The sequence below is a fragment of the Candoia aspera genome, chromosome 3 (assembly GCF_035149785.1).
Source record: "Candoia aspera isolate rCanAsp1 chromosome 3, rCanAsp1.hap2, whole genome shotgun sequence".
In the NCBI taxonomy this organism is placed as follows: Eukaryota; Metazoa; Chordata; class Lepidosauria; order Squamata; family Boidae; genus Candoia; species Candoia aspera.
The window spans coordinates 110,228,799-110,242,966 of NC_086155.1; the positions used below are offsets into that span (position 1 = coordinate 110,228,799).

Here is a 14,168-nt window from a genome sequence, read left to right on the forward strand (position 1 = left end):
GGGTTGTTGTTTTTTTTGGTAGGGGGTGCAATTTGAATTAGTTTACTCATATGTACACATGACAAAGGAATTAATATAAATCTAAAACATGATTGTTTATGATGAAAGCTTAAAAGAATTAATGAAAGCTTCAAGGGTAATGAGAGCTTCTGAATATGGGATAGACCATTCTTGGTAGTGTCAAGAGTAGAACCCAGCATATGAACTTCCCAGGGGAGTTAGATCTTCAGATAATGTGTCCAAAATAAGATAATTTGAGCCTGGTCATTTGTGCCTTGAATGAGAAGTCTGGAGTGACATCTTTTATGATACATTTGTTTGTTTTCTTGGCAATCCATGATATTCTCAAGAGTCGTCTCCAACACCAAAATTAAAAAGTATCAGTACTCTTCTATCCTGCTTCTTCAAAGTCTAATTTTCACTTCCATGGAATTTCACAGGGAAAACTATTGCCTGCACGATTCTGCTCTTTGTGGGTATAAACACATCATGGTATCTGACTATCTCTTCTAAGTCCTTCATTGCTACCCTACCAAGTGCTAGTCTGCAGTATATTTCTTGAGTGCTGGTTCCTTTCCTATTGACAGTCAATCCTAAAAGACACAAGCTATTCACCAATAACTTTGTCAATTCTAAGGCTGGTTGCTAAAATTTTAGTTCCATTTTTTTTTTCATTGTGCTTCTTGACTTTCATTACTAGAGCTTCCAGATCATTTGCATTTTCAGCTATCAGAGTATGTCATCAGTATAGGACAGGTTATTGATATTTCTTCCTCCAGTTTTAAAACAATGCTTGTCTTCTTCCAATCCACCTTCCCTCAATACGTATTCAGAATGTAGACAATGTAGAGTGTAGAGCCATGTGTCACTTACTTGCTGACCTGGAACCAGTCTGTTTCTCCATGTTTTGTTCAGACTTTTGCTTCTATTCTATGTATAGATTCTGCATTAGGATAAACAAGATGTTCTGGGATTCCCATTTTTCTAAGGACGTTCCACAGCTGTCAACAATGACTTCTTTTTGGTATTCTTTGGCTTTCTCAATTATCCATCATGCATCAGCAATAACATCTCTTGTTTCTTGGTTTCTAAAACCAGTTTGATCATCTGGCATTTCCCTTTCCATATAGGGCCCTAATCTGCATTGGATGATCCTAGCATTTGCTAGAATGTGAAGTTAAGGATATTGTGTGATGGTTTCTATATTCTTTTAACTCTCCTTTCTTTGTTATTGGTATATGACTGACCTCTACCAGTTTTTTTCCAATGTGTCATTCTTTAGATTTGCTGGTATAGTTTTGTTAGAACCTTTACTGATTCTTCTTCTGTTGCATGCCGTATTTCTGTAGATATTCCATCAATTAGTGTAGCCTTCTGACTTCCAACAACTGGAAGAATGCCATTGCATTATTGTTGTTGTTGTTGGAAGAAAACCATTATACAAAGGGAAAGATAGTAAGCAAACAGAATTCTGATTGAAAGGATGTGAGAGGTGACAGTGAGCAAACTGAAAAGTGACAAATTGGTGTTTGACTTTTGGTTATTAATGAAGATATACCTTGAGAAGTGCAGTGTGGTTTATTATGGCCAGAAGTGGGGACATAGACCAGATGGCCCCTAATGAAATGAGAACGAACTGGGAAACTATTAGCATCCTAGATCAAGCTAAATCCAAAAATGCTAAGGACTCCCTGGAAGCTTGGCACTCCGACAAATCAGCCATCAGTAGGTACATAGAGATAAAACACATCATTCAAAAGAGACAATAAAAAACCTAGGAAGGAAGCAACAAGACCAGAGCACATCCTCTCCAGCAGCCAACATTCAGATAAGCAGGGGCCAACACCAGACAAACAATCAGGAAGAAAACAATACTCTGATCAAGGCACTACCAAGGAGCAAACCACACCCCCACCAAAACTGGCAGGGCAAGCTACTGTATATAAACAGGCAGCAAACCAGTCACTCACACTGATGACGTTACTTAGTTGGGTAGTGAAATGTCTGCCAGCAAACAACCAAGAACTCCACAGTTCAACCCTGAGCTACAGATATTCTCTTATATTGGAAATGAGATTAAGAATACAGATTACTCATCTGTCTATAAAACATAACATGTAACCTGAATATAGTAGAATATTATGCTTTGTCCCTCCCTTCTGTACAGGTAGTCCTCACTGACCACAATTGGAAATGGCAACTCTGTTGCTACTTGACACAGTCCTAAAGTGAAACATCACATGACCTCTCCCAACTTTACAATGGCAGTTCCAGCTGCGCTTGTTAGCAAATCACCCACAGTTGTTAAGTGCAATGTCACATGAACATGACTTGCGACCTCCTGCCAGATTCCCCACTGACTTTGCTTGTCGGAAACTGGCTGTAAAGGTCACAAATGGTGATCACATGACTGTGGAATGCTGCAACGTTGTAAATGCATGTTGGAATTGTGATCATGTGATCACAGGGATGCTGAGATGGCCACAACTTTGAGGAGCAGTCATAAATCTCCTTTTTCAGTGCTGTTGTAACTTTGAACTGTCACTGAACAAGTGGTCAGTAACCGAGGACTATCTGTACTTCCATTAAAGTTTTCAGAAGTCTAGTTATGCAGGCAAGGTATTTTAAAGCCATGTTTTTTAAGAAAAAGGATATCCTGGGCAAGAATCTCAACACAAATTTAATCAAAGAGAGGAGACACCATTAATAGATCATATCAATCCAAACTATAAAAGTTTGGGTAAATGCAGAATAGGTCAAAGTATCTCTCAAAAACTTCCAACAGACCATATCTAAAGTTTTCAAAGAACTGCTGGGTCTTTCCTATTTTGAATTAAAGTAAAAACATTGATAACATACTGATATTGCCAGAAACTTGATGGCTTTGCATAAACCAGCCTGAGCTGTGTGTGCAGTAGTTGGAGGAAAATTTTGTAATCTGTGGGCCAGAGCAGATGTTACAATCTTAGCATCCACATTGATCAATGAAATAGTGTATAATTAGATCACATAGTGGAATCTTTGTTCACTATAGGAATAACTATTATATTGGTTTCATTAAAACTAGAATTCTATACCAGATTTCAGACATGGAACTCAGGCAGAGTTTGGAAATTTGAATGGAGATTTTTGCTTCTCCTAATTTCTGTTTTTGAATAACTGAAACACAAGAGTTTCTATATTGAATTCTCAGCTTTGTGCTTTTCCAGTCAGTACAAAGACTGGTGTTTCAGTGCACCATTGGAAAAATCAAGCCTGCTTTTCTTTATTCCCTTAGATATGGTCATCCATCTCTCTTCAGTTCAGACCATTTGACAGGCAAATCTTAAATCCCTTCATTACCTCAAAGCTGTCCCTGAAGATGTATTGATTGTAAATTAAAATATGACCACTAATGGTGTTCAATTAGTTTATTATGAGTTTCATGTTAATTTGCTTACTTATTTCTACATGGCGGAAAATTCCTAAAGTGAGAGGAAAGAAAGACAGATGGGAGAATTGAGAATAGAGGACCAGATGTAGGAAACACAATTCTATCCTTGCCTCCACCAGGTTCTCACTCAGGGGGGTGTCTTTTCTCTCTTGTTTTAGGATAAATTGGATCAGCATCATGTTGGAATCCCAAGTTTAAGAATCATCACTGAAGTTTGGTTTTGCAAATAGCACTGGGCAGGAAAACAAATGGAAATACTAGGGGAGGAGCAAGAAGTAAAAAAATAGTCACTGGCACCTCATGCCTTGCATGAGGTCCAACTTTCCTTTGTAAATATGAAAGTTACTTTTAATTTAGCACAGCAAATGAACAGGAAAAAAATGAAAGTTGAGATTGCTGAAATTCTACCACATTTTCCACACTTTGAAACAGGTACCAACCTGAATTCCATTGTTGGTTCTGTCATTCTCTTGGATGGTATCTAACTAAATGAGGCTAGCGTCCTCTGCCTGGCACATCTCCTATTCATAGAGGCATTTTCTTTCTTTTGTAGTTGACCAAAGTATGTTTGAGAATTCAAACACTACCCTGGCACCAAAGTTGCCTGTTGCCAAATCTGCCTTCCGGTCCTCCACTGGTACAAATCCGCGAGTTCAGCCAGAGTGGAAAACTGGCAGCCAACACCTCAAAAACCTCGGCATGACCGTTGGTGCAAAAGTCAGCGATTTCCTGCGCAGGAAAGAGCCCACCAACCACAGCATCTTTGGGGTAACAGAAGTCAATGAGCGTGCAGGGGCAGCCCTCTCATGTGGACAAGGCACATTGCTGGATGGTCAGGACCAGGCAAATGGGTAAGTGGCTCTGTCAGGTTGGTGGTGGTATGGTGGTTATTCTTGCATCTTTCCCAGATCTGGCCAATATCAGCAGAAGCAAAATAGAAAATCAGAGGTTTCTTCCTGTTTCTTTGCCACTGACCAATCCAACCATAGTCTTACATTTGCTAGGGGAGGAAGAAGAGTAGAGGGGTTAGTTAAGAGGTTCAGTGAATATCTTACTCCTTCAAGATGAGGTTAAAAATTAAAAGGAGATGGTGCTATAGGCCAAGCCAGAGGTCACGAAAGATAAGTATCTTTACGATCACAAGTGCAAAGCAGAGGGGGAATTCTGACTGACAAAATATTCACGATCTTTAAACCCACATTTTTCTGCTTCATTTTCCTGGGCAGCAACAGCTTGCAATGAAGAGTCTGGGGCCCTGATTCAGAATATTTCACCAGCAAATAAACAGAAGCCCTGCCCTCTGTTCTACTTCAGCTTAGCCATTGTCCAGTATGTATATAGTACTTACCCCACTCCCCCCCAAAAAACCCTCTTGCACCTAAACCAAGTTTCATTCTAATTATTCTTTGATTGGTTCTGGGGAGGCAGTGTGAGTGAAATTGAAAGAGCAAGAAAAAGCATTCGTCTCCTTGGTTTTAGTGCATGCATTCTTTGGGGGGCATGTGCACTTCATAGAGAGGGTGAAGCAAGCCGCAGTCAGAAGAGGAAAGAGATGTATGTGCACAGGCAGAAGGTGCAAACAGTTGAAGCTTCAGGCTGTCAGGCAGCCCAGTAAGGAAGCAGTCAAACATAAATTGCTTTGATGGTGGTGGCTGGGACTGAGACGTGAAGGACATCACAGGTGGGTTTTGATGGAAGGAATTTGGAAAAGGGGATGTTGTTGGGTCTTTCCAAGTAAACAGGCACTAGGACTACTGTATGGAACTTTTGGAAGATACTTTCTCTAGAGGCATGAAAAAGATGCCTTCTTTAGAAACCATGTCTGCAGTTTGCTCTTTCTTGTTAGGTAAAATAATTGCTACTTCCTGAAGGTAACATGTTCCAGTTGTCAGTCAAAGAACTGACTGTTTCTTGATTGCCAAGAAGAGCTTTTAGCAGTGCTAGTAAAGTTTCTTGGGAAAAAGCTGCTGATAAAGCTGAACCCTGGTAAGACAGAGTGGCTGTGGGTTGGGGGCTCCTCAGTATCCAGGAAATTACCATCTTTGGTTCTGGATGGGGTTGCACTGCCTTAAACAGATCCAATGAGGAACCTACAGGTTCTCCTGGACTCACCTTGAACAGCAGGTGGCAGTCGTGGCTAGGGGAGCCTTTGCACAGCTTCGTATTATGCCCCAGCTATGCCCCTTCCTGGATCAGGAGGCTCTCCAAGCAGTCACTCATGCCCTACTCATCTCCCACATAGACCACTGCAATGCACTCTAAATGGGGCTACCCTTGAAGAGTATCCAGAAGCTACAGCTGGTTCAGACTGCAGCTGCGTGGGCAGTTTCAGGAGGCCCAAAAAGGGCACATATAACACCTTTGCTCTGCAAGCTGCATTGGGTGCCAGTTTGCTTCCGGGTCCAATTCAAGGTGTTGGTTATCACCTTTAAAGCTGTACATGGCATGGGTCCAAGCTACCTGAGGGACCACCTCAACCCCATTACATCGACCTGTCCCACCCGGTCAGACAGAGAGGGAATGCTATGGACCCTGTCCATGAGGTATTGCCGATTGGCAGGGTCCAGGAGGAGGGCCTTCTCTGACGTAGCCCCCACCCTTTGGAATAATTGGTCCCCAGAGGTGAGACAGGCTCCAGTCTCCCGGCCTTCAGAAAGGGAATTAAGACCTGGCTATGCCACCTCGCTTGGGGCGAGAGGGGGGATAGTCAATCATGGGGGTGGCTGGTACCTTGATGTGGCCCCAGAAAATTTTACTAAGATCATCTTGGATTTTATACTCTGTATTTGATACTTTATAATTTATATTTATATTTATATTTATATTCATATATATATATATATATATATATATATATATATATATATATATTATTTATTTATTAATCAAATTTAGCCACCACCCATCTCCCCCAAAAGAGGGACTCTGGGCAGTTTACAATAAAATCAAGCACGAAATATAAACATTAAAATCTCATAAAAACAGTTATTATAAAATACAGTAAATAAATAGAATCCAAGAAAGATATAAAATCCAGGCTGGTGGGAGAGACTCTAGGGTGCGAGCCACCCCCAAGAATGGTTATTCACTTTCCTGCCACAGGCGAGACAGCAGAACCAGATCTTCAGGGCCTTCCAGAAGGTCAGGAGTGAGGGGGCCTGCCTCACCTCCGGGGGCAAGATATTCCAGAGGGCGGGGGCCAATATAAATATGTATATTTATATTTTATAATGAATCTTTTATTCTTTTATACTTGTAAACTGCCCAGAGTCATCGCAACATGAGATGGTCAGTGAAGAAATGTGGTAAATAAATAAATTAATAATCAAAACCTGTAAGATGAGATTAATTCCAAGACAAGGAGATTTTTTTAAGGACTTAGTAAAGATGAAATAAAATGCTTCTCTTAACCATCCTTTCCTGAACTTTTAGGCAGACACCAACGAGTGCCATTCCACGGCTTAATCCACCCCCGCTGAGTACCAAAAAGCGCACTCCAAGAGCTCTGAAAACCACTCAAGATATGCTGATTGCTTCCCAACCACAGATGGAGGCCACAGAAACCTCACTTCCTGAGGAAGGCCGGGAACTTCAGTGCCCACCCACCAAGACAGAGGCAGCTTTTAGAGAGGTTAATTCATTGACCCAGGTGGAAGTTGGAACCAGCTGTAACAGGGCATTGGATGTGCCTGATCTCATTCATAAGGAGAACGTGGAGCCCAAACAAAGTGCAACTCACAGTATATCTTCTTCCACTCACCCAGAAAATGTGGCTCTCAGACTCAGTTTAAGTGCTAGCAAAAGCCTTCCTGAACACCAAAGCTGTATGGACCCTTCAGAAGCAAAGGCACTGACCTTGGAAAGTGAAGGTCATAGCCCAGACTTGTTGTCTTTTGAGTAAAACTGTCTTTCATCTGCAGCTGTGCCTCTTTTTTATAGCCAAAATGGTCATCGTAGCAGTTTCTTTATGAAAACTTCCTGAGCCAGGTGCTGGAATTGACCCCACAATTCCCTGAAAGCAGCTTTCTATTCTCAGGAAGTGGCGGCAGGAAGCATCTTGAGGAAAAAGTGGGTCTTTTCCAAGACATTTCTTGCATTCAGCTAGCCATAGGAATGCACTCCGCATGCTCTCTCTGCTTTAGTCCCTGGTGTAGACTGCCTGGGCAGCCTCAATCTGCACAACCTGAAAGTGAGAATTTGTAGTGGTGAAGCTGCAACCCAATTAGAGCATTCTTGATATATCCTTGAAATGCACTTTCAGATACCTGAGGGATGAAAATGATTCCAAAATGAAATTGCCTTGCAACAGTAATGCACGAGCAGAACAAAAACTGCAGCAGTACTTCATGTGAGACTCTCCATGCTGGATTATGATAACTACAGATGTTTCTTGTTTCAAAGTTTCAAAGGAGTTGTTAACTCAAAGTGCAATTCAGAGTCAAAGCAATATTTGCTGGAGGGGGGTGGGTGGGGGAGAATGCATTCTGGTCCAAAAACAATGCTGTGTTCTCTTCAGTTGCCCTGGAATAAACTGCTGAATGTATTGTCCTTCCCTTAGCCATTGTTCTGGTTGCCATGAATGGAGCGGTTTTGGGCTCCTACTATATATAAAACAGCTTAATTAACAAACCTTTTAATTCCTGAAGATGAAAAAGACAACAACAAGAACAAAATCTGTGTACAGTCACCTCCCTCAGAGGCAGGGAAGAAACTAAATATGGGCCTTTTGTTACTTAGATCAATGCCTCCCTTCTCTGTCTGGGCTGGGTTTGACTTCCATAAATGTGATGAGATAATTCCATCCAGAACTCCACCTGGAGTTCTGTCCATTCAGGTGCCCAGGGATCATAATCTTGTTTGCCTTTCTCAAAAAGCACAGCAGAAAACCTAGACCTGATCCAATGTGGAGAAACTCGAGAGCAGAATGATGCTTGAGTGCCTCCCTTTGCCTGCCACTCATGTATCTGGCAGGAAGGACAATCTTTGCTAGTGGTCCCTTCCTTCCAGTCCATCATATAACCATTAGTTCAAGCCTTCCTATCTGTATCACTTGTTATGTATGCTCAACAGCGGGTGATTGAAACCAAAGAAGAAGGTTGACGAACTGACCACACTATACTGAAATTAATCTGCTCTCGGCTGCCTGTTCATCTGGTAGATACCTTCTCTCCTGCTCAATTCTAAATTTATCTGCAAAATTGAAATAGGGTGGGGAGAGATTGCCAATGGCCCTTTCCAATACATTCCTTCTATATACACCTATAGGTTGATGGCATGAATATCTAATAGTACTACTTGAACATGTCGGTTAAATGGTATCAACCTCATATAGGAATATTTCCAAATTTAAAAAGCAACACAAGTGCTCATATTATTTTGAATATTAGAGTCAGCTGGGAATCTGGCTTTTTGTCAAGCAAATTCCCATATATTTTTGCATGTTCACTTTGCAATTCCTATCATTGTTTTTCTGACAGAGATTCTTTATCAAATTGAAACAAATATGCACGAATGTCTGAAAGTCAGTGAATTTCCTTGTTTGATCATCCAAAGCGAAAATTTTAAAAGTTGAGATTTCTATGGCATTTTTTGATTTCAGTATGTTTCAAGTGTGAAATCTATTTCAACTGTGTTATTGTCAAGTATTCCTTTTGATTGCATATTATTTAATCAATGCTATACATTGTGTCATTTATTCAATATCAGCTTATTGTATGAGGGTTTATACCAACTGGTTTTCAAATGTCTGGCAGGTCACTGGATTCTTTGGAAGCATCTGGTCTCTTTCTATGTGTACAGATAAGCTTCCATGAAAGACTGCCAGCTACTGCACTGACCTTCCTTTCCATGGTTTAGCCACAAAAGAATGTTGAGAGACACACTTTATGTTTATGGTGGATCATACTGAATTTAACAGTGGCTCCATGTGAACTGGGCTTATATCCCAAGATAAGGCCAAATCATCTGCTGCTAGTAGAGGTTCCTTGATAGTTCCACTAAGGTGGAAAGTGTTGCCTGAAAGAAAGGAACTAGAAACTCACCCTGACGCTGCACTGCATTTTAGTTCTCAGTGCACTCAAACATTAACTAATATGCATGATTATTGTCACATATCAACTACTGAAATAAAATACCACTAAATGTCAAATAGGGACATCAGTTGTTTGAAGAATATATCCTCAGCAAAGATTGTGAAGAATAATTATGAGAATTTTTGAAAGGAAATTAGTTTTTCCTCTGTTCTGTGCTCTTAAGTTCTATCCAGGCAGAGATTCAGCAGATGAAGCTTTTTCCAGTGTTGCTGCTACCTTATTGAAGAAATGGTGGTTCTTGAATTATTACTACAGTTATTAATAGCACAGAGCCTTTATTGGAAGGTGTGGGGGAGAGCCAATTCCTATACAGAACTAAAATCCCACTGAAATCAAGGTGGTTTGAGTCCACATAGGAGTGTGTTATGAGCCAGCCATCCAGCTCCCTGTCAACTCTAATCAGCCCCTGAACAAGGTCATCTGCTCTCACGGGTTTAAATATCAGTATGCTGATGATACTTGATTTACCTCTCAACCTTGGGCCAAACAGGAGATCCTGTTGAAATGCTGTCCAGATACTTGGAGGCTGTCAAGTCTGGATGAGGAGGAATGGGTTGAAGCTTATCCTAGCAAGATGGATTGGCCCTGCATTTGTAAACGCACTACCCTCCAATTCCAAAGAGATTCCAACTTTAATTCTGGATGGGGTAGCATTCCCATGAACTGAATTAGCTCATAATTTGGGAATCTTCCTGGAATCATAGCTCCTGCTCAAGGGGCAAGTGGCAGATGGGTGCACCAATTATGACCCCTCTCAGAATGAGAGACCTTGCTGGCAATCATTCAGGTCTTAGTCACCTCCTGACTGTTGTGCTTTTCTTGGGGCATTTGGAAACTACAACTGATGTGGCAGCCCAAGTAGTCACAGGCACTTCTCATATATTATATAGTTATATTATACCCATATAACTGCTGCTGCACTGGTTATCACTTGGCTTATGGGTGTAATTCAAGGTGCTGGTTGTCACTTTTAATGCCCTTCCTGGTTCAGGGCCTGGGTATCTGGGAGTCTGCCTTCTCCCAATAACATCTGCCTGCCTGACAAGATCAAGTAGGTGAGGCTTTCTCCATGTCCCCTTGCTCAAGGAATGCCACCTGGAGGGGCCACAGAAGCATGACTTCTCTATTGCTGCCTTCCTTCTATGGAACAGCATTTTCTGGACTTTCAATTCTCTTGGCATTCAGGAAGTCTACTAAGACCTACTTATTTAAATAGGCCAAGGGGGTTGAATGATTGTTGCCTCAAGTAATTGGAAATTACTGTTTTGCTGACTGTGTTTTATTCCTAGATTATTTTATTCATTATGTTGTATGGCTATATACTGTTCTTTTGCTTTTATCCCAATTTACGAAGCGGGAATTGTGTACAGCTCAGAGTCTATTGTGCCTGGAGCAGTCTATAAGCCCTGCCAACAATCAATCAATCAATGTATACATATAAATTGCTGGATTACTGTAAGGGCTTCATATGAATGTTTTAGTCACAGTTTAAGAAGTCAAGAGGAGATCATATAGCACTGTCCATTGCATGTTTACTCAGAATGCTGTGGTATATAAAAATAAGTGTGCCAGGGCTGCAGTTTAAATTTCTTGAGAAGACTATCTACTGAAGTATGTGCATTTTCAGATGTCTAATATTGAAACTGAAACCCGTTTTAGACACATATTGTATACTTCTCTAGAAAATTTACTTAATTTTTTAGAATATGCCAGTAATCATTGTGACAATGTATTGCCTCCAGTATGTTGATGTGCCTCTCAGTGGCAATTGCTGGGGAACAAGGGGAGCTGTGGTGATGGTGCTATTGCACTCATGTCCTGCTTGGCAACTTTCTGGGGAGATTTCTCTGGTTGGCCATTGTGTGAAGAGATGCTGGAAGATATAGTCCTTTGGTCTGATCCTGCAGGACATGCATGTTGATACATAGAAACTTAAGACAAATTCACTGTTTTAATGAAGGAGAATCTGCAATAGAAGTAGCAGCTAAACTCATAGTTTTTAAAAATAATAACTTAAACCTTTTTAGTTCTATAATCTAAATTAGTAAACAAATATGTGCAGGTTTTGTCTAATTATTCAGATTGCACAATAAAAACCTTTATTGCATCTTATCAGTGTTGTTGTTCATAATGAACTACAGCTAGGAATCAGAATATCTGAAAGAATGTCTTAATTCCCTCACAATAAATGTTTAAGCAGTGGCTTCTAGATCTGATTTCCTAGGAAAACCTCTCTTGCCCACTTTCCCAATCTTTCTGGATTGTAATATCACTTAAGAGCAGTAACCTGTAATCAAGCACTTGGTGACAAGCTTGCTGTGGTGTGGAAGGCTGAAAGTCTCAAACCATTCTTCCCAAAAGTCCTCTGAGTTTTCACACCTGGCCTTGCCTCCTGCTTCAAGGGAATAGCTTGATAGTTCCCACTGCTGCCATCTGTCTTCCACGGAGTATCTCACCCAATGTCCACCCCATCAGAAAAACTCTGTTGGTCTTTCAATATTTGGTTATCATCATCATTCTCATAGTAATCTGGTACTTAAAAGGTAAAAATGCAAAAAATGAAATAATTTCAATAGTGCAGCCTCCTGGCTCTGTTGGATAAAGCTCTGGTGTCAACCCTTTGCAGCACATGACTGCAATACATGACTGAGTCCTTTCTGCTCTCCATGGCAAACAGACCAATATCACCAGAGAAAAACAAATTCTATTTAAAAAGAAGAAAACATAAAATACTCTTATTACTCTTGATAGGAGACTGAATAGGATGAGAGTGACTATGCTCTCAAAGTCACTCCCAAGAGAACAATATAAAATCATCTTGCAGGTCACAAAGAATTCCAGAACAATATCCAGGATTCTCCTACCTGGACTAAAATCAGTATTAATGAGTCTATCCCCAGAAAAGCATTGGGCAAAAATGGAATTCATGGGAGAGTATCTAAGCAAAAGTCTCTGCTCGCTAATAAAAATACATGCTCATCTCAGGTTTGCCAAAAACCACTTGAATGCTTCCAGACTTATGGAGGATTGTGCTATGGACAGGTGAGTCCAAACTACAACTTTTGAGCTATGTGAAAACCAAACTCTGCATTCCACAATAAGAAACACATACCAACTACAAAGCATAGTGATGTTAATGTCATGGTTTGGAGATGTTGTGCTGCCACAGGACCTGGACAACTTGCCATCACTGAAGAAAGTATGAACTCTGCTTTGTATCAGGGAATTCCACAGGAGAATATCAGGCCATCTGTCAGCTGAAGCTAAAGATGCAAATATTTTTGTAAGAATGCTCATATGCAGCTACATTATCTGCTTCTCTACATACAGAGGAAAATGTTTCTCTTGTCCTAAAAGGAAAAGGCAAAAATATCAGTGAAGGCAAGTGTATATAGCATTTTGATATTTTGACTTTATGGAATATCAGCATAAATGAACAATAACAGTCATAACAACTTGTTTGATGGAAAGAATGGGGAAATGGCACTGAGCATTACTGCTGCCATCGAAGGCTGGCTTCTCAGAAAAATGCCCCTAAAACAGAATAGCGCTAAGCAACATTCACACCTCTGGAGATGTAAGGTTCTGTTTTGGTTCTTTAGTCTGAAAGGACTACAGAGGGGGGAAAAAAGGATAAAAGGGAGATGAAATGTTGCTTGCAGATTAAAGACTGATGGTGTTGCCAGGAGGTTCTATGAAACTACCATAATAAATTCTGTATGTTACATGTTAACCTCTGCACATTGCATGTTAAAATGTCTGTATAGAAACATACTTGATTAAAATATTGATTTTATTTTGTTTTATGTATTTCATTGTGCAAGATGCAGTAACATAAAACAGACTATGGTCATTGTTTCTGTCAGCTCAGCCTGTGATTAAAGAGCTGGTCCAGAAATGGATCTCCCTTTTTCCCCCCTTGGATACCAGCCAGAGCTCCATTGCCATCATTAAAATCCTCCCTTCCACTCAGTGTTAGTCAAAAAGCAACACTAGACTATTCCTCTGATCCAACAAGACATGAGTGAAATTTTGATCCAGGTATACAGGAAAAGATACTTCGGATGCACTTGGGCATCTCCTGTCTTCTGTCTGTGCCTTGCCTCCTAACCCCATTCTCTTGGAACCAAGCTGGTGAATGTTTTAAGAGAGCAGATAGGAATAATAAAGGGAACTGAGCCATAAACAGTAAGATAGTTTGCCCCTTTTGTTCCTTTCCTCCTTCGTGCTGTTTGGAAGTGGGGTGGGGAGAATGTGTCAATTTTCACTATTTTACCCATGCATGAGGCTACGAAAGGCCATAGAATTAACACACTTACTGCAAGTGTACTTGCACTATTGCACAAGTCTGACAGACTACCGACAGACTTCTGCAGCGTCCACCTTCTCTTGGCGCAGTAATCGGGGTAAGAAGCTAAGCAGCAGCTGGGAGTGGGAGGGAACTGCCTAGATGAGTCTGAAATGGCCAATAAGCAGCACTCTCATCCCGCCCACTATTGGTCACCTGATGTTGCCTCCGTGTGGGTGGGTAGGTGGGTCAGAGACAGAGCTTTTTTTAAAAGAACGCCTGGCGACTAGACTACTTGGACAAGTCCCTGGCAAGGTTTTGGAAGTGGTTTGCCATGAGAGAGACACTGCCCCAA

At 40.9% G+C, this 14,168-nt stretch overlaps 1 protein-coding gene across 1 annotated transcript; it reads left to right on the forward strand.

The window, feature by feature from the left end:
• The first annotated feature begins 4,132 nt into the window (after nt 1–4,132).
• Nucleotides 4,133–7,352, forward strand: C3H1orf226 (chromosome 3 C1orf226 homolog). Its single transcript, XM_063299899.1, has 3 exons — nt 4,133–4,284; nt 4,604–4,762; nt 6,866–7,352. Exons 1-3 carry the CDS (start codon nt 4,133–4,135, stop codon nt 7,332–7,334), a joined length of 780 nt encoding a protein of 259 aa, XP_063155969.1. The 3' UTR covers nt 7,335–7,352.
• Nucleotides 7,353–14,168: the final 6,816 nt, after the last annotated feature.

Excerpts from the sequence above, each read along its gene's own strand:
- C3H1orf226 (XM_063299899.1), top strand. The coding sequence starts at position 4,133 with ATGACCGTTGGTGCAAAAGTCAGCGATTTCCTGCGCAGGAAAGAGCCC. Across the intron at positions 4,285-4,603 it reads GGTCAGGACCAGGCAAATGG|GACAAAATATTCACGATCTT; the intron begins GTAAGTGGCTCT and ends GGAATTCTGACT. Across the intron at positions 4,763-6,865 it reads TTCAGCTTAGCCATTGTCCA|GCAGACACCAACGAGTGCCA; the intron begins GTATGTATATAG and ends CTGAACTTTTAG.